This window comes from Ambystoma mexicanum, chromosome 12, assembly GCF_040938575.1.
Source record: "Ambystoma mexicanum isolate Mex_15411 chromosome 12, UKY_AmexF1_1, whole genome shotgun sequence".
Classification (NCBI taxonomy): Eukaryota; Metazoa; Chordata; class Amphibia; order Caudata; family Ambystomatidae; genus Ambystoma; species Ambystoma mexicanum.
In genome coordinates, this window is record NC_090936.1 from 191,156,078 (window position 1) to 191,176,490 (window position 20,413).

At 50.8% G+C, this 20,413-nt stretch overlaps 1 protein-coding gene across 1 annotated transcript in view; it reads left to right on the forward strand.

Moving 5' to 3' along the window:
• PWP1 (PWP1 homolog, endonuclein) overlaps positions 1 to 20,413 on the forward strand; it is a 429,968-nt gene that overhangs the window by 346,923 nt on the left and 62,632 nt on the right. Inside the window, exon 13 of the mRNA XM_069628279.1 lies at positions 16,562 to 16,683. Within this exon, the coding sequence (XP_069484380.1) occupies positions 16,562 to 16,683 (122 nt within the window). The remainder of the gene's footprint in view (positions 1 to 16,561; positions 16,684 to 20,413) is intronic.

The following is a 20,413-nucleotide window of genomic DNA, read 5'->3' on the forward strand; positions in this document are numbered from 1 at the left end:
GTCAATGGTGTGAGGATCAACCAGGTTTGGCCCCGCAATCGATTAAGCCGGAACAGCTCCTTCCATACTTGCTGTTCTTAGCTCAAAAGGGCCTGTCGGTGTCGTCAATAAAGGTACACCTAGCAGCCATTTCCAGGTTTACTCGTCGACGGCACTCGGCACCATTGTTCAGCGACCGCCTGATTAAGCACTTCCTTAAAGGCCTCTTTCGGAGTTTCCCTCCAGAGAAGAAATTTCCACCGGAGTGGAGCCTCAATCTGGTCTTAACGTCTCTTATGAAGCCTCCTTTTGAGCCAATGTCATCATCGTCTCTAAAGTTTCTGTCGTGGAAATTGGCCTTCCTGGTGGCCATCACTTCAGCCCGACTTATTTCAGAAGTTCAGGCTCTAATGGTAGACCCACCATACTTACGATTTTTCAAGACCAAGGTAGTCCTAGCCACTAACCCACAGTTCATACCAAAGGCTCCTTCGGTGTTCCATAAACACTCCTCTATTGTGTTACCTACGTTTTTTCCGGAGCCATGCTCGGGAGCGGAGCGCATGCTACACACATTAGATGTAAAAAGGGCTCTCAAGTTTTATCTTCATCGTACGCAACCGTTCAGAGAAACAAGACAGCTGTTCGTGGCCTATGGTTTGGGTGCTAGAGGAAAAGCCATTTCAAAGCAAGGACTATCAAGATGGGTGTCATCTACCATTTCGTACTGCTATTCCAGGGCAGGAAAGCCTCTTCTACGACGGCCAAGAGCTCATTCAACTAGAGCAGCGGCATCGTCGACGGCACTGTGGGCCGGAGTCCCTCTAGGGGACATCTGCATGGCGGCTACCTGGGCGGCTACACACACCTTTACCCGCCATTACTGCCTGTCGCAGCAACATGCCGAAGACACCCGGATTGGACAGGCGGTGCTTCGACACCTATTCCAATAAGGTAAGCCCCGGCTGCGGGGTTGCATCCTGTGGAATTTATGACTGTATGTGGTTCGTTTTTCCTATGTTAACTATTACTGATGTATACATGATCATAGGGAACGGCCTTTGCGAAGAAAGTATATGGGTTTGCATGCACGCCTCCTCTTGGGGGTGGTACTGCTATGTAATCTATTCAAAGCATGTGAATCCATGAAAGATCCAATGCTGGAGAAGGGAATAGTTTCTAACCTGTAACTCCATTTCGAGGGGATTGGGTCCTCCGACGTATTCCATATCTATGACATGTAATCACCACAGCTGTGCTGCTTCGGAAACTTTTTCGGCGTCTGCGTCCTGCGTCGATGACGTCGATACGCCGTCGTCGAGGACCTCCACCGACGTCCGACGTCATCCGATGTGATAAGTAGGACGCATGACGCCCATAGCCTCAGTTCCGTTTTTTCCGCGAACGTGTTGCTGCGTGTTTCTCGGTCCTAAGCCTCGACTCTTTGGAGTTCTGTTCTTTCTGGTTCTTCGAACCTGTTCGTTTGTGAATTTCCTTCGGCGATGTCTTCCACTTCGTCTTCAACCCCGCGTCCGGGCTTTAAGAAGTGCGGGGAGTGTGGGTCCAAGATGTCGGTGACTGACTCGCACGACGCCTGCCTCTGGTGCCTCGGGGAGGCCCACGACACGGATGACTGTATCGACTGCCAGTCGCTCACGTCCAAGGCCTTACGCGAACGTAAGAAGAAGTTGTCGGTAGGTCGGGTGTCCAAGCCCCGGAAGTCGAAGTCGGCGGGGCTTTCGACGGATGATTCGAGGGGTGACTCTCCGTGTCATCGTCGGAAGTCTCGTCGGTCTTCTTCTAGGAGTGGGTCTCGCCACTCCTCAGCCTCTTCGAGGCATTCTCGGAAGCGCCGTCACCGGTCGCCTTCCAGGTCCTCTTCCGAGGATTCTGCACGGCACGTCGGTTACCCCACCAGCCGTGCGACGCCGGAGGAATGGGCTTCCTTCGGGAAGAAAATGTTGGCGATTCTTGAGTCGCAGGGTTCTCAGCCGTCCGCGCCCCCGAGTGGGGTCGGCAGTGTGAGGTCGAGAGTCACCGCTCGCAAGAGTGGTCGGCACGAGTCACGGGAGCGGTCCCGTTCGGACAAGGAGGCTCGTTCTCGCCGTACCCGTTCCAGGTCCCGGTCCTCGACGCCTTCGAGACCGTGTGCTCCTGTGAAGTCTTCGAGGAAGACATCGACGTCTGAGGCGTCGAGGGCGTCGACAGGCTTTCTCGAGGCTCCGGCTTCGAGGTCGTCGTCGTCGAGGCCGTCGACGATCAGGTCGTCGAGGGACACGCTCGGGGCTCCGGCCTCGAGGGCTGTGTCGACGCCGCCGATACTGGAGGCGCTGCATCTGGCGTCGACGCCGATTTCCTCGACGTCGACGCCGATCCTCTCGGCGCCGTTGCCGGTTTTCTCGGCGTCGGCGCCGATTCGCTCGACGCCATCGACGCCTTTCGTGTCGGAGGTGCCCCGTGTCACGGGTGTGCCCCCTAGGAAGGCTCTGGTTAAGAGCAAGCACCCTCGGGTGCCTTTTCGCCACCTGGAATATATTTCGGAGGCGGATGAGGATTCTGATGGCCTGGTTCCTAGTCTGGTGCCAGATGACATTGTCTCGGGCCATAGTCTGTTTGACGATTTGAGGCAGTCACTGCATGATGCCAGTGGACTGGACACCTCTCCGGAGGTGGAATTTTGTAGGCCTGAGCCTGGCTCCCATGCCGATTCCTCGTACCGGCGCCTTCTGGCTAGGGTGTCTGAGTATCTGGGATGGTCTGCTCCCCCAGGGGAGTTTGTGCAGGATGATCTGACGGACATCCTTGATGTTGGTCCCCCAACTGACCCGGTACTGCCGTTCCATATGGCTTTACAGAGAAGGGTGGCGGCGGCTTGGACTGCTCCGGAGAGTCTCCCGGCGGTGGGCAGATCCTTGTCGCGTAAATACCGTCCAGCCAGTAGCGACCCCTGCTACTTGACCAGGCACCCCACTCCGGAAAGTTTGGTGGTGCAGGCGGCCACGGCCCCGGCAAAGCAGGCGTCGTACCCTACCATCCCTCCTGATAGGGACGACAAACGTTTTGATGGCTGGGCGAAGAAAGTGTTTTCTTCTGGTGGTATGGCGCTTCAGGCGGCCAACTCCATTTGTGCCTTGTCTCGTTTCACGCACACTCTGTGGAACTGTGTTGCGTTAGCGGCTGAACGTATTCCCGAAGGGGATGAACGGGATGGTTTCCTTTCTATGGTCCAGGATGGTAAGGATGCCATGTGTGAGTCCGTTCAGTCGGGTCTGGACTTGGCTGAATGCGTCAGTAGGTCCATGGCGGCGAGCACCGTGATACGCAGGTTTGCGTGGTTGCGGAAGTCGGGGTTTGCTCCTGATGTGCAGTCCTGGCTCCTCAACATGCCCTTTGATGGTGAACACCTTTTTGGCAGCAAGGCTGACGAGAGCCTTGAGAGGTTGCAGACCTCAAAAGCTGCAGCGAAGTCGTTGGGCGCTGCAGTTCGCCAACCTCCGCCTTTTCGTCCTAGGGGACAGCAGTGGAGGGGTGGTTCCTTTCGCTATTACTCATCCTTCAGTAGAGCGAGAGGAGCTGGCAGTCACAGAGGCCAACGCAGGGGTACCAGAGGTGGACGACAGGGTACCCGTGGTGCCAAGGCCGCTCGGGCAGTTGCCTCTTTGCCCTCAGGTAACGCCGCAGCCGCTCCCACTCAGTCGTGAGGCCATGTCCCATGGTTCGCCGGTTGGGGGAAGGCTGGCGCAGCATCTTGTAGAGTGGCAAGCCATTACTTCAGATGTGTGGGTTCTGGAGATCATTGCCCACGGCTACTGTCTTCCTTTTCGGCACAGGCCTCGCGACAATCCACCGGGGAACCTCTCTTTGCAGAGTCCGGATCCGCTCCTTGCGCAGGAAATTCAAGCCCTGCTGGAGAAAGGCGCCATAGAACTGGTGCCTGTAGCGGAGAGGAACAAGGGATGGTATTCCCCTTATTTTTTGGTTTCAAAGAAAGACGGGGGATTGAGACCCATCATGGACTTGCGCGGTTTGAACAAACTCCTCAGGAAGGACAAGTTCAAGATGGTTACTCTCTCTCAAGTCCTCCAGGCCCTTCAGCTTCAGGACTGGTTGGTGTCACTCGACCTCAAGGATGCTTACTTCCATGTGCCGATCCATCCCAAGCACAAGAAGTACCTGAGGTTCGCGGTTGGCGACTCGCACTTTCAGTTTTGGGTCCTGCCGTTCGGATTGACCTCCGCCCCGAGGGTTTTCACCAAGCTCATGGTGGTGGTGGCAGCGCATCTCAGGCAAGGTGTCATGATCTCTGCTTCCAAAAGGTCAGGGTTTTCCCAACTCCCTTGGAAGCAGATCCATAACCCAGGTTCCGAGTGCCAACCAGTCCCAATTGGGACCTTTTGGACCCAGTCCTGGCGCCAGTGGCACCAGGCTCATAAATATGCCCAGTCCCAGCGCTGGAAGCGCCGGGCTCATAATGCTTGGGTGGACTTACCTTCAGCAGACCATGCTGCTTACTTGCCTGCCAGTTGAGCCTCTGATCCTCTTCTGTTTGGAACTACTTTTCCTGTTGGGTGGGGCTGGAGCCACTCCCTAGATTCAGAACACTGGAACTCTTCTGGAAGGCAGGAACTCTTTTCTTACCAGGAACTCTTTTCTTACTTAGGCGTGGCTGTGGAAGGAGACACCTAAGCACTACAGGAGGCTATTTAAACCACACCCGGTGGATGAATCTTGCTTTGCGTTATTCTGCAACCTCTGCAGCAGAACGCTCATCGTGTCTTCTGCATCCGGTCCTGGGCCTAAGGAAAAAGGCTTACCATCCTGAATCCAGTCTTCAGCAACACCTATAAAGACAAGAAAGAACAGGTTAGCATTCCGGCATCTGAAAGGCAAAGGCTTACCATCCTGAATCCAGTCTTCAGCAACACCTATAAAGACAAGAAAGAACAGGTTAGCATTCCGGCATCTGAAAGGCAAAGGCTTACCAACTCTTCGCACGCTCCGGAGGCCTTCGGCGCTGCATCCCGCATCTGAAAGACAAAACCAGGTGCGTTTAAAGACATTGGGGAACTTTAATACTCACGTGCCATTACTCCTTTCCACATCTAATCCAGTGGGTATTCCGGCACCCTGCAGCCGCTCCGAACTCGTACCTGCAAAATAAAAAGACAGTTAGAGCGCATAGTGAAGCAGGCAACAAGCGCTTACTTACGTGCTTCCAGGCGCTTCTATTCATCACACGGGCTCCATCTTCAACTCACTTCAGCCCGTCATCCGCCATCGCCGGAACCCTGCAAAACAAGAGACATCATTACTAAAGACTTTAAAGACATTTGAATGACTCGAAACTTACCGTTCGTGCAGTAAACGACGGACAGCAGTCCTCTGAAGTCAAGAGGCCTGCGCTACCTATCCAGTGAAGAAACTGGTTACAGCACCCTGCCCCGAGGCAGGTGGAGAGCTCGGCATTCACTTACCTAAGGTGAGAGCGTTAACCTTTGGGGGTCTACAGGAGAGGAGAAGAGGAAAGAGATAGGGACACCCCAATAACCCCAGTTCATTAACCCCATATTTTCTATCTGCAGACATCTTACTCTACACGTCAGGCATACAGTGCACAGAGGTCCAGCCCAAAGAGCCAACCGGGTGCTACACATCACCTTTGAAGATACAGTAGTCGCCCAGTCAAGACCGGCGCCTCTGCGAGAATCAGGTGAGCGTTACAGAACGCAAAGCCTACCGCAAAACTCTCGCCCAGGCGCTATGGAAACCTCGGATACTGACCCCCTAGCCCGGTTACTTGGGGAACTAAGGGCAGAAGTGCATGCAGCTCGTCAGGAAACGAATGCTCTAAGAAGGGAACTAATTATTTCCAAGGAGAGAACAGACAATCTTGCTAGACAAGTGCTACAGTCACAAGCCGGACAGACCCTGTTACCCGCATCAGGGGCAAATCTTCCTTCAACATCCTCTATGAATCCAGTGCAGATCAACCTACCTGGGAATGTACCTCTGGCTCCGCCCGAACGATTTTCTGGTGACCCAAAGAGGTTTGCAGTATTTATCAATCAGTGCCGGTTGCACTTCTTATGCCGGCCAGCAGCCTTTCCAACTGATCAAGCAAAAGTAGCTTTTGTACTTTCGTACCTTAGTGGCAATGCGGCAGACTGGTCGATCCCTCTAGTTAATCAAGATGATCCGGTTCTCCATGATTTTCAAGCCTTTCAGCTTAGTATGGAAAAACTGTTCGCAAGACATTCACAGGGGCAGGCCTTGGACAATGAGCTTCTTTCGTTGCGACAGGGTAATCAAGACCTTTTGGCTTATATTGCATCTTTCAATAGACTAATAGTGGAAACTCAATGGCCTGAGGACAAAAGGATTACGCTGTTTTATAGAGGTCTACGTGGAGAGCTCAAAGACGTTTTAGCCCAAGTAGTGAATCCCCCACAAGACTGTTCGGATTATATAGACTTGGTCGTTCAAATAGATCACAGGCTGCAGAACAGGAAGGCCGATCGTTCCAAGTTTGATGCTCGAGTATTTTCCAAACCGCCAACTCCTTCCAAAGGAGTAGACTCCGGGGAACCCATGCAAATAGGGGGTCTGAAAGGTCCTCTAACACAAAGGGAGCGGGAAAGGAGGAAACAGTTGCAATTATGCCTATATTGCAGAAACTCAGGGCACTTTCTTCGAGACTGTCCGGTGAAACCTGCCAAGAAGGCAGTAGGAGCTGCAGTTACCAAAGTTACAAACTCTGAGCAGGGAAACGACCTCGCCCGACAAGAATAGAGGTCCTCTTGCCGAGCGTGAAAACCAGTTCCGTGACCTCGCATTTCGTGATACCTATGGTCCTCATTAGCCCTGATAATCCGGATCGATTACATGCAATTGAAGCTTACGTCGACAGCGGTGCCATCGGCAATTATGTGGATCATGAAATGGTTTTGAGGATGAATCTAACTCTTTGTCCCAAGGCTGTAAAGGACGTCATTACTACGGTGGATGGTACGGAGATAGCCTCCGGGCCAGTAACGCATACCACTCAAGAGGTGACGCTAGTAAGTCAAGATGGACACCATGAGAAGATCGTGTTCGATGTGATCAAGGCCCCTCAGTTTCAGATTATTCTAGGAATACCTTGGTTAGAGAAACACAATCCTCTGATCGATTGGCGAGCAAGAACGGTCCAGTTTCCAGAATGTGTCTCTACTTGTCACCCTCCACCTGGTTTTGCACTGGCCGCAATTTCTTCAGAGACTCCCCAGTTACCTCCCGAATACCTAGAATACCAAGATGTTTTCCGGAAGGATCAGGCTAACTCTCTACCTCCTCATAGGTCTTATGACTGCCAGATAGACCTGATACCTGGATCTACTCCTCCTTGTAGTAGAATTTATGCCCTCACCGAGCCTGAGAACCTTCACCTTCGACAATACCTGGATCAATACCTGGCAAATGGGTTTATTCGTCCTTCCAAGTCCCCTGCTTCTTCAGCTTTGTTCTTCGTTCCAAAAAAGGAAGGAGACCTTAGAACTTGTATCGATTATCGCTCCCTTAACCAGATCACCGTTAAGAATAGATATCCGTTACCTTTGATCCCTGAACTCCTGGACCAAGTCAGAAAAGCATGCATATATACAAAGCTGGATCTTAGAGGAGCTTACCACTTGGTACGAGTAAAAGAGGGCGATGAATGGAAGACGGCCTTCCGCCCCAAGTATGGGCTATTTGAATATCAGGTCATGCCCTTCGGACTTTGCAATGCCCCGGCCGCCTTTCAATATTTTATGAACGATGTCCTCAGAGAGCTCATAGATGTATGTGTTGTTGTTTACATTGACGACATCCTCGTTTATTCTTCATCGGAATCTGAACATCGGAAACACGTGAAAATGGTCCTCGAAAGATTGCGTCAACACAAACTTTTCGCTAAGTTGGAAAAATGTGTTTTCAACGTGACTGAAGTTGAATTCTTGGGATTCATATTATCACCTGGCGGAGTGCGTATGGATTCAAAGAAGGTCGATGCAGTTCTCAAATGGCCATCACCATCCTCCGTAAAAGGTGTGCAAAGCATGTTAGGCTTCGCTAACTTTTACCGCAGGTTTATCCCCGAATTCTCTCGAATAGTCCAGCCCATCACTGCCTTGTTAAAGAAAAACAAACGTTTTGAATGGTCTACCGAGGCGGAACAAGCTTTCCAGGATTTGAAGACTAAATTTATCTCTGCACCAATCTTAAAACACCCTCGCCCCAAACTCCCCTACATCGTGGAAACTGATGCTTCAAGCCTTGCCATGGGGGCAGTTCTATCACAAAAGGACCCGGTAACCAATCAGTTGCATCCCGTGGCATTTTGGTCCCGCAAATTCTCGCCTCCTGAAATCAATTACACGATTACTGACAAGGAACTTCTGGCTATCAAGTCTGCCTTTAAGGCTTGGCGGCATTATCTGCTGGGGGCCCGACACACCGTTACTGTGATTACGGATCACCGAAACCTGCAATATTTGAAGACCGCAAAAGCCCAATCCTCTAGACAACTCCGTTGGGCATTATTCTTTGCCGAGTTTGACTTCATAATTACCTATCGACCTGGTACAAAGAACGGTAAAGCCGATGCCCTTTCTCGGATGGGAGTGGAAGAACACTTGGTCAACCCTAAACCTGTACCAATCATTCCCGAACAAAGAATTCTGGGTGTAATCGCCACAGAATCCATAGAGGAAGTTAAGGATAAAGCCAGGCAACTTGTAACTCCAGCAGACATACAGAATTGGCATCTGCAGGGAAAGGACTTTGCAGTAAAGGACAACTTATTGTATTTCCAAGAACGATTATACCTACCCAACACAGATTTACAGAAAAAAGTAATCTCTTGTTATCACGACTCTTTAATGGAAGGTCATCCCGGTATAGCCAAGACCTCAGAAAAGATCAAGCGCTACTTCTGGTGGCCATCTTGGAAAAAAGATATCAGAGACTTTATAATGTCCTGTGGAGTATGCGCCCAAAACAAGAGTCAAAAGGAAAGACCAGCAGGCCTCTTACGCCCTATTGACATCCCACCTCGCCCTTGGCATACGCTTTCTATGGACTTCATCACCGATCTACCTCCATGCTCCGGATACAATACGATTCTAGTAATCGTGGACTTATTCTCCAAGATGGCGCATTTCATTCCGCTCAAAGGCTTGCCAACAGCAGCAACTCTGGCCCGAGAATTTCTCGAAAACATCGTCCGACTGCACGGTTTTCCTTCGGTTCTAATTTCGGATCGAGGTAGTCAATTTATTTCTCATTTTTGGCGAAGTTGCTGTCGGTCGGCTCAAATTGATGTGAGACTATCGACCAGTCACCACCCTCAGACCGACGGACAAACCGAGAGGACCAATCAAACTCTGGAACAGTATTTACGCTGCATGCTGCAACAAACTGAAAAAACTTGGAAAGATACCCTTTGGATAGCCGAGTATGCCTACAATAACTCTGTCCATTTGGGAACTGGGAAAACCCCGTTTTTTCTTTTGTACGGCAGTCACCCTCGAACCTCGGAGTTGGATCCCCTCCAAGATCTTGAAACACCAGCAGTAGACTACCTGCATTCTACAATCACCCAAGCCTTTAAGGAAGCTGTTTCTCACCTTCAAAGGGCTAAAGAACAATACAAGAAAGGAGCAGATCAACATCGGAAGGAAGCCCCTCACTATCAAGTAGGGGATCAAGTCTGGTTATCCACCAAATATCTATCTCTAAAAGGGCCACGCACATTCAACCCAAGATACCTTGGTCCCTATTCCATCACTACCATAGTAAACCCAGTAGCGGTCAAGTTGGACTTGCCCCCGCACATGAAGATACATCCGGTCTTCCACGTCTCTCTATTAAAACCCGTGCAACCTCAAACCCGACTAACCAAATCTCCAAAACCTATCCTAGTGGATGGAGAACTCGAGTTTGAAGTCAAAAGCATTCTGGACTCCAAGATCTCCAAATCTAAACTATTCTACCTAATTGACTGGAAAGGCTACGGCCCCCAAGAGAGATCCTGGGAACCTGCTGAATATGTCCACGCTCCTCGCCTAATCAAAAGATTTCACCGAACATTTCCTGACAAGCCAAAACCCCCGGAGAAGCCCGGTTTGGGAGGGGCCTTGAGGGGGGGTACTGTCATGATCTCTGCTTCCAAAAGGTCAGGGTTTTCCCAACTCCCTTGGAAGCAGATCCATAACCCAGGTTCCGAGTGCCAACCAGTCCCAATTGGGACCTTTTGGACCCAGTCCTGGCGCCAGTGGCACCAGGCTCATAAATATGCCCAGTCCCAGCGCTGGAAGCGCCGGGCTCATAATGCTTGGGTGGACTTACCTTCAGCAGACCATGCTGCTTACTTGCCTGCCAGTTGAGCCTCTGATCCTCTTCTGTTTGGAACTACTTTTCCTGTTGGGTGGGGCTGGAGCCACTCCCTAGATTCAGAACACTGGAACTCTTCTGGAAGGCAGGAACTCTTTTCTTACCAGGAACTCTTTTCTTACTTAGGCGTGGCTGTGGAAGGAGACACCTAAGCACTACAGGAGGCTATTTAAACCACACCCGGTGGATGAATCTTGCTTTGCGTTACTCTGCAACCTCTGCAGCAGAACGCTCATCGTGTCTTCTGCATCCGGTCCTGGGCCTAAGGAAAAAGGCTTACCATCCTGAATCCAGTCTTCAGCAACACCTATAAAGACAAGAAAGAACAGGTTAGCATTCCGGCATCTGAAAGGCAAAGGCTTACCATCCTGAATCCAGTCTTCAGCAACACCTATAAAGACAAGAAAGAACAGGTTAGCATTCCGGCATCTGAAAGGCAAAGGCTTACCAACTCTTCGCACGCTCCGGAGGCCTTCGGCGCTGCATCCCGCATCTGAAAGACAAAACAAGGTGCGTTTAAAGACATTGGGGAACTTTAATACTCACGTGCCATTACTCCTTTCCACATCTAATCCAGTGGGTATTCCGGCACCCTGCAGCCGCTCCGAACTCGTACCTGCAAAATAAAAAGACAGTTAGAGCGCATAGTGAAGCAGGCAACAAGCGCTTACTTACGTGCTTCCAGGCGCTTCTATTCATCACACGGGCTCCATCTTCAACTCACTTCAGCCCGTCATCCGCCATCGCCGGAACCCTGCAAAACAAGAGACATCATTACTAAAGACTTTAAAGACATTTGAATGACTCGAAACTTACCGTTCGTGCAGTAAACGACGGACAGCAGTCCTCTGAAGTCAAGAGGCCTGCGCTACCTATCCAGTGAAGAAACTGGTTACAGCACCCTGCCCCGAGGCAGGTGGAGAGCTCGGCATTCACTTACCTAAGGTGAGAGCGTTAACCTTTGGGGGTCTACAGGAGAGGAGAAGAGGAAAGAGATAGGGACACCCCAATAACCCCAGTTCATTAACCCCATATTTTCTATCTGCAGACATCTTACTCTACACGTCAGGCATACAGTGCACAGAGGTCCAGCCCAAAGAGCCAACCGGGTGCTACACATCACCTTTGAAGATACAGTAGTCGCCCAGTCAAGACCGGCGCCTCTGCGAGAATCAGGTGAGCGTTACACAAGGGGGGATTCACGTCTACCCCTACCTGGACGATTGGTTGATCAGGGGGAGCTCTCCCGAGCAAGTCCTGGATCATCTATCGATCGCCTGTCGCTCCCTTCACAGGCTGGGCTTCTCCCTCAATTTCAAGAAGTCCTATTTGACACCAGCACAGCGGCTCCAGTACATCGGAGCAGTGCTCGACACTTCCCTGGGGCAGTGTTTTCCTCCCCAGGTGAGGGCTCTTCACATTCAGCAGATGGTGCACAAGTTTCAGCATGCCCAGACGCTCCCAGCGTTCGAGTTCTTGAGGTTGCTCGGCCTCATGGCATCCTGCATTCTTCTGGTGCCAGAGGCTCGCCTGCGGATGAGATCTTTGCAGTGGGCTCTCAAGACGCAATGGTCGCAGTCCTCCGGCAGGATGTCGGACTCGGTTCAGGTGCCGTCCTCGGTCGCCCGGGACCTTCTGTGGTGGGCCATCGAAGGCAACTTGATGAAGGGGGCTCCATTTTGGCTTCCCTGGCCGGAGGTGTCGGTCGTGACGGATGCATCCCTCAGGGGATGGGGAGCTCATGCCAACGGGCTGACAGTCAGCGGTCGTTGGTCTCCGTCGGAGTCCAGACTCCATATCAATCTGTTGGAGCTGAGGGCCGTCAGGCTAGCCCTGAAGGCTTTTCTGCCGTCTGTGCGAGGGAAGACTGTCCTGATCCTGACGGACAACACAGTGGCCATGCACTACCTCAACAAAAAGGGGGGGGCAGGGTCACTTCCTCTGTGCAGAGAGGCGATGCAGCTCGAGTTCTGGGCCATCCAGCAGGAAGTTTCGATCTCGGCAGTTCATCTGGCCGGAGCCGAAAACATGACGGCGGACGCTCTGGGCAGGCAGAGCGCAATCTCTCACGAGTGGGAGTTGGCTCAGGAGATTCTCTTGGAGATCTTCGCCCTTTGGGGGACCCCTCAAGTGGACCTCTTCGCCTCCAGTGTCAACCGGAAGTGCGAAAGGTTTTGCTCGCGGGAATTTCCTCCAGAAGGAGCCTTAGGAGACGCGTTCGTGGTGGAGTGGTCATTCCCGCTGCTGTACGCGTTTCCTCCAGTCCCCGTCATCCCGCAAGTGCTGCGGAGGTTGCGGAAGTTCGGTTCCCGGATGATCCTCATTGCCCCGGCGTGGGCTCGGAGGACGTGGTACCCGGACCTTCTCGACTTATCCATCTGCCCTCCACGTCGTCTTCCATACCGAGACGATCTTCTCTCACGGGAGGGGGGGGGGTCTGGTTCTCCATCCAGAGGTCAGATCCCTCAACCTTCACGCTTGGCTTCTGAACGGTTGAGGTATATGGATTGGGACCTCCCTGAGGACGTGATGGAGGTGTTGCTTTCGGCCCGCAGGCCGGCAACAAAGTCTCTGTACCGTTGCCGTTGGCGTAAGTTCTGCGACTGGTGCAGAGTTCAGAATGTGGATCCTTTTGCATGTGACATCCCCATGGTTCTGTCCTTTTTGCTTTCTTTGGCCCACAGGGGCTTGCAAGTGGGTACCGTTAAGGGTTACCTGGCGGCGCTGTCCATCTTTAAGCGCTCGTCTGAGGAGTGTTCTTACTTTAAAATCCCTTTGATTTCACAGTTCCTGAAAGGGCTCGCTAATTCCCTCCTTCCCTCCGTCACCTTTCCTGGTGCCCGGTTGGGATTTAAACTTGGTTCTTAGGTTTCTTATGGGTGCTCCGTTTGAGCCTTTGCATTCTTGCCCTTTGAGGCTGTTAACTCTGAAAACTGTGTTTTTAGTTGCGGTTACTTCCGCTCGCAGAGTGAGTGAGTGAGTTACAGGCACTTTCAGTCAAGCCTCCCTTCACTGTATTTCACAAGGACAGGGTTGTCCTTAGAGTTCGTCCTTCTTTTCTTCCGAAGGTAGTGACGGAATTTCATTTGGCCCAGAAGGTTGTTCTTCCGGCATTCTATCCTCCTCCGCATCCTGGTAAGGAAGAGGAGAGGCTCCATAGGCTTGATCCTAGGAGAGCTTTGAGCTTTTATGTTTCACGCATGTCCCGGGTCAGAGTGGATGATCAACTCTTTATTGGTTACGCTGGAAAGCGTTTGGGGCAAGCTGTGACGAAACAGACTTTGTCTCGCTGGATTGTTTTGGCCATCTCGGAGTGCTACCGTTTGGCGGGTAAGGACCCACCGGCTGGCTTGCGGGCCCATTCTACCAGGGGTATGGCTGCGTCTACTGCCCTGCAGAGGGGTGTTCCTATTCTCAACATCTGTGATGCAGCCACCTGGGCTTCAGTACATACATTTGTACGTCACTATTCCCTTGATTCCATCCGGGCACAGGTTCTGGCCTTTGGCAAGGCGGTCCTTTGCTCTGCTATTTGATTGGCTATTCTAAATTCTTTCCCTCCTCCTTGCTTTGGTACTGCTTTGGGAGTCTGTCATAGATATGGAATACGTCGGAGGACCCAATCCCCTCGAAGAACAAGTTACTTTCTTACCTGGTAACGTTCTTTCGATGGGATGGTCCGACGACGTATTCCATATCGCTCCCGCCCGGCCTTCCCCGCTGCAGAATTTCTTTTGCAATTGCAGCTTACGTTCCGCAAGGCTTTGTGTCTGACTGGCAGTTGACTTATGTCACACGTTCTGGGGGAAAAAACTACAACTGAGGCTATGGGCGTCGTGCGTCCTACTTATCACATCGGATGACGTCGGACGTCGGAGGAGGTCCTCGACGACGGCGTATCGACGTCATCGACGCAGGACGCAGACGCCGAAAAAGTTTCCGAAGCAGCACAGCTGTGGTGATTACATGTCATAGATATGGAATACGTCGTCGGACCATCCCATCGAAAGAACGTTACCAGGTAAGAAAGTAACTTGTTCTTCTCCAGCATTGGTATCTTTCATGGATTCACATGCGCCCACCTGCCTCCCCTGATCATGCAAACCGGTTCCCCCACTACTTTGGGGGCCGAAATCTGAGGGAGCGCGGGGGCGGGCCCTGTATTTATATCATGACGTCCTGACGGTACGGGCACGCATGATACAAAACGAGGTGGATAGGACGCACAAGCGTCGAAAAAGTTTTCCTACGGGAAAGGGTCTATATAATGTACCGGGGATTCCCAGCCTGACGACGGGGAATATTCAAAGCATGTGAATCCATGAAAGATACCAATGCTGGAGAAATGGAGTTACAGGTAAGAAACTATTCCCTTCTACCTCATGACCAAGGTAGACCACTTTACTCAGACAAATTTCACATTTACCAGCCTTTATGGTCAGATGGGCCTGTTTCAGAGCCTGCAAAACATATCCTAGGTGGTGAAGATGCTCTTCCCAAGTGGGGCTGAACACTTCAATGTCACACACGTATGCCATGTAGAAGTCCTCTAACCCATTCAGAACTTAATTCGCCATCCTCTGAAATGTAGCAGGTGCATTCCTAAGTCCAAAAGGCATAACCTTAAACTGGTATAAGCCTCCTGGGGTTGAGAATGCAGCTTTCTCCTTGGCATGGTCTGTCAGAGCTATTTGCCAATAGCCTGAGGTCAGGTCAAATGTACTGAGGAACCTGGCTGAACCAAGTTTGTCTACCATTTCATCTGTCCTGGGTAAAGGATGGGCATCAGTCGTGGTGACTGCATTAACATCTCTTTAGTCCACACAGAATCTCAACTCTTTGGTTCCTGCTTTTGGCACAAGCATAACTGGACTAGCCATGGATTTGTAGATGGCTCAATAACCCAGAGGCCAAGCATCTTCTTGTCCTCTTCCTTTATGTGAGATATGACATTATGTAACCCCTGCTTTTGACAGGCAGACTGTCACCAGTGAGAATATCAGCTGGCGCCAAAGGTCAAGCCTGGTGTCAGTGAGAACAGGGAGGCAAACTGATTCAACAGAGCCTTGCACTCCTCCGGTCTAATTGATTGTACTCAATCAATTAGAATAACAAATTACTCACCTCCGGTAAAGTTATTTCTGATGGATGGTCCTCCCACGGATTTCTCACCGCCCTCTCTTCCTGGCCTGCAATCAGCGAGCTCCCTCCTGATAAAATACTGACAAGTTGTGCCTCCTATAACACGTAATCCCCAACGTGGCTGAGCATGGCAGAAAAAGGAGTAACTGAGGAAACTGGGTGCAGTGTGGGCTATTTGTACTGACCCTAACGTCATGTTTGGCCTCGAAGACACAGACTGCAGAGGGACCTTGCTGCAATGACTGCTGAGGAAAAGTTTGATATCTGCTGCCGCAAGAAGATATATCTAAAATGAGGAATCCGTGGCAGGAACATCCATCAGAAAGAATATTTCCGGAGGTATTGTTCCTCTAGTAACCAAGAGAAAGGGCAGAGTGAATGCCACAATGGCTATTTCTTGGATGAGGATGGCCAGTAGTGCACAAGAAAGGGTGGTGCCTTGTGTGCTTTGAAGCTTCCTAGATGCTTCAGAAAAGTACTCCCGTCCCTCTCCATACCAGAAAATTTACACCCTATGCATGCAAAAGTGGGGAAGGGGAGAGGGACTGAAAGGCCAAAAGTGTAGTATTTGCTATGAAGTGTAACATGTACTGATTTTTTGGTGAATGCATCCTCTGTATGCAGAACTAGCTGATTGTAACATCTATGGTTCTGGTATTACCCAAATTGACCTTTTACAATTTAACTTTTGTCCTAATTAACCTAATTATAGTGGTCCTAATTGACCTTCTGCACAATTGACCTTTATATTATTTTATTAATTTTATATATGTATTGGGTTGGTTTTGGATTATAAATAATATAAGGGGATTGGGTGGGGGGGTTGCATGATTTTTTGGATTGGGGGAGGGGTTGGGGGGGTTTCCCCCGCATATATGTCCTAATTGACCTTTTAAATTAGGTAAATTCTCCCGAGGTCAATTGTGAAAAGGTCAATTAGTATACAACCATGGTTTTTACTTGTACTAGCAATATTAATAATGTGAAATGAATACTTAATTTTAATGTATTATCTATTCATATTTTTCAGGTCTACAGTTAAGCAGTCAAGTGAAAGGATGCCTGGTGACGTCGTCTGCAGATAAACATGTGAAGATTTGGGACATATTGAGTGGCAAACCAAGTCTTGTTCATTCTAGAGATATGAAGATGGTAAGCAGGCTTAAATTAATCCTTGAACTAGGAGTCCCGAGAACTGAAAATGATGTGGTTAAAGCAATGATTAGCCTAAATTGGTGTTTGCTCTTGCACTTTTAACTGGTAAAAGATACATAAAACGATTACATATTATGTTCCTGGATTTTTCTTTTCATTTTGTTCTGTTTATCCTTGGTACTGCACTGCACTTCTACTCCCCATTGCACTTTTCCCCTCCCACCCTCCCCTGCACTTGCGCGATCTCAATGTCACCTGGCCTAGTAAGATCGTTGTCTGTCTTCCCTCTGTTCCCCCTCTCTTTCCTCTTCGCGCCTTGAAACACTTGTGTATAGGCACGTTATAAATGCCATATGATTATCATATTCGCACACTTTTTGCCTTTACTGCTTGTTCAGGACATGGAAAGCACTGGCTGATGTGGCAGCATGTCACCAATGGTCTCTATACAGACCTTTGAGCCAATAATATGCTCAGCACTCCAATGTGTATTATGCCCAATTTCCATTTCAAAGTTTTGCTTTAGAATTTTGAAAAAGAGATGGCAAGGTTTGTAACAAGTGTAAAAAAAGTATAGACGTCCAATGTGGGTTTACCAGCTTGTTCTGTTGTCTGGCTACAGGAACATATATAGTACACTACACTGTATTTCAAGCAAGCTGCTGCAAAGGGGCAATTGGTATAATATACAAATGTATCAATCTAACTAGAGCCCTTTCCGTTGGGCATAATGTCAGCCAGAGGTGTTTTGTTAGAAAATAAATTCCTCTATACTGTGTCACTAGATGCAATGACACATTAGTTGTTCTGCTTGACCCACTGATTGTAGTGTAGACCTACAATGCCCTAGTCATCATATTGCAAAGTCACTCCATCCCACTGGTGGCCTTTTAGATATTTTATGGTCTTTAAAGCATTCTTTTTGTCAGTGCACCAGATAAGATTTTGAAGCGTTACTATTTTACTCTTTACTTTTTTTTAGTTAGGAGTAAAATGATTTTTTGAGTAAAAATGTAAGTCCAATTCCCAATCTTAGTATTTTATAAGCATTATAAAAATGCTTCGAGGGGTTTGGGTCCTCCGACGTATTCCATATCTATGACAGTAATCACCACAACTGTGCTGCTTCGGAAAATTGTCTGCGTCATGCGTCGATGACGTCGATATGCTGTCCTCGAGGGCCTCTGTCGAGCCGACTTCACCGGATGTTATAAGTAGGACGCACGACGCCCGTAGCCTCAATTCTGTTTTTTCCGCAAACGTGTTCGCTTCGGAGATCTCGCTGCGCCTCAGTTCTACTGAATCCTGTTCTTTCGGTTCTTCGAACCTGTTCGTTTGTGTATTAACATGTCGTCTTCGGCTTCTTCCACCCCGCGGTTGGGTTTTAAGAAATGTCGGGTTTGCGGGTCCAAGATGTTGTTGACGGACACGCACAACGCTTGCCTCTGGTGCCTCGGGGAGGACCACGATACGGATGACTGTGTCGACTGCCAGTCGCTTACATCGAAGGCCTTGCGGGAGTGTAAGAAGAAGCTGTTGGTGGGTAAGGTGGCCAACTCCCGGAAGTCGCGATACACTGGACTTTCGACAGACGATTCGAGGGGCGACTCTCTGCATCGTCATCGTGAGTCCGGGGTGTCTCGGTCCAGGAGTCGGTCTCGCCATTCATCTGCCTCTTCGAGGCACTCACGGAAGCGCAGTCACATGTCGCCTTCCCCGTCCTCATCCGAGGACTCTGCCCATCAGTGGGTTGCTTGTCGTAACAAGCATTCCACTCCTGAGGAATGGGATTCGTTCCGGCAGGAGATGATGGCGATTTTTCAGTCGCAGGGCTCCGTTCCGTCCGTGATCGTCGAAAGACGCCAGCTGTGAGCGTGATAGAGATGCACTCGTGTGCCTTCAGGCTCGGGCGGTCGTTGCACCCACCAGGCGCCTTCGAGGTCCCGGTCGGACAAGGCTGGTTGCTCTAGGCATGCCCGTTCCAGGTCCCGGTCCTCGACGCCCTCGAGACCGTCAGAGCCTGTGAAGTCTTCGAGAAAGACTTCGACTCCTTTGGCGCCGAGGTCGTCGAGGGACTCTCTCGAGGCTCCACCTCTGAGGAAGCCGTCAACGCCATCGGCACCCAGGCTGTGGAAGGACACGCTCGGGACTCCGCCCTCGAGGACTGTGTCGATGCCATCGAAGTTGTCGACGCCGATTCCGTCGACGTCCTCGATGCCTTTCGAGGCTGCTTTGTTGGAGGTACCCCGTGGCACGGTGGAACCCCCAGAAAGGCTCTGGCCAAGGCAAAAAATGATTTGTCCCTTTTTCTGTGCCCTCCTTCCGACCTCTGGATTACATTTCTGAAGGGGATGAGTGGTCTGAGGAAGGTATAGTGCCTGAGGAGGTGCCTGATGAGATTTTGTCTGGTCATAGCCAGATTGAAGACCTGCGTCAGTCGCTGCACAACGCCAGTAGTCTGGACACCTCTCCGGAGGTGGAGTTATGTAGGCCTGAGCCTGGCACCCATGCCGAGTCCTCGTACCGGTGCCTTATGTAGAGGGTCACGGAATACTTGGGGTGGTCTGCACCACCTGTGGATTTTCTGCAGGATGACCTAACGGACATCCTCGACCAAGGTCCTCCAACTGACCTGTTACTGACTTTCCATATGGCTTTGCAAAGAAGGGTGGCGGTGGCATGGACTGCCCCAGAGAGTCTCCCGGCAGTAAGCAAATCTTTGCCGCGAAAATACCGCCCAGCCAGTAGCGACCCCCATTACTTGACCACGCACCCCACTCCGGAGAGTTTGGTGGTGCAGGCGGCTACGGCCCCAGCAAAGCAGGCGTCGTACACTACCATCCCTCCTGATAGGGACGACAAGCGTTTTGATGGCTGGGCGAAGAAAGTGTTTTCTTCAGGGGGTATGGCTTTACAGGCAGCCAACTCCGTGTGTGCCTTGTCACGTTTCATGCACACTCTGAGGAACTGTATTTCATTGGCGGCTGAACATATTCCCGAAGGGGAGGAACGGTATGGTTTTCTTGCTATTGTACAGGATGGCAAGGATGCTATGTGTGAGTCCGTTCAGTCGGGTCTGTACATGGCGGATTGTGTCAGCCTGTCCATGGTGGTGAGCACCGTAATACGCAGGTTTGCGTGGTTGCGGCAGTCGGGGTTTGCGCCTGATGTGCAAACCCGGCTCCTCAACATGCCCTTTGATGGTGAACATCTTTTTGGCAGCAAGGCTGACGAGAGCCTTGAGAGGTTGCAGGCCTCAAAAGCTGCAGCATAGTCATTGAGGGCTGCAGTTCGCCAACCTCCGCCTTTTCGTCCTAGGGGACAGCAATGGAGGGGAGGTTCCTTTCGATATTACTCAGTACTTAGTAAATCGAGAGGAGCTGCAAGTCAAAGGGGCCACCGTAGGAGTGCCAGAGGTGGAAAACAGAGTGCTCGAGGTGCCAAGCCCGCTCGGGCAGTTGCCTCTTTGCCCTCAGGCACTGCCGCAGCCGCTTCAGCTCAGTCATGAGGCCATGTCCCATGGTTCACCAGTTGGGGGAAGGCTGGCGCAGCATCTTGTAGAGTGGCATGCCATTACTTCAGATGTGTGGGTCCTGGAGATCATAGCCCACGGCTACTGTCATCCTTTCCGGCAGAGGCCTCACGACAATCCACCAGGGAATCTCTCTTTGAAGTGTCCGGATCCGCTCCTTGCGCAGGAAATTCAGTCCCTGCTAGAGAAAGGTGC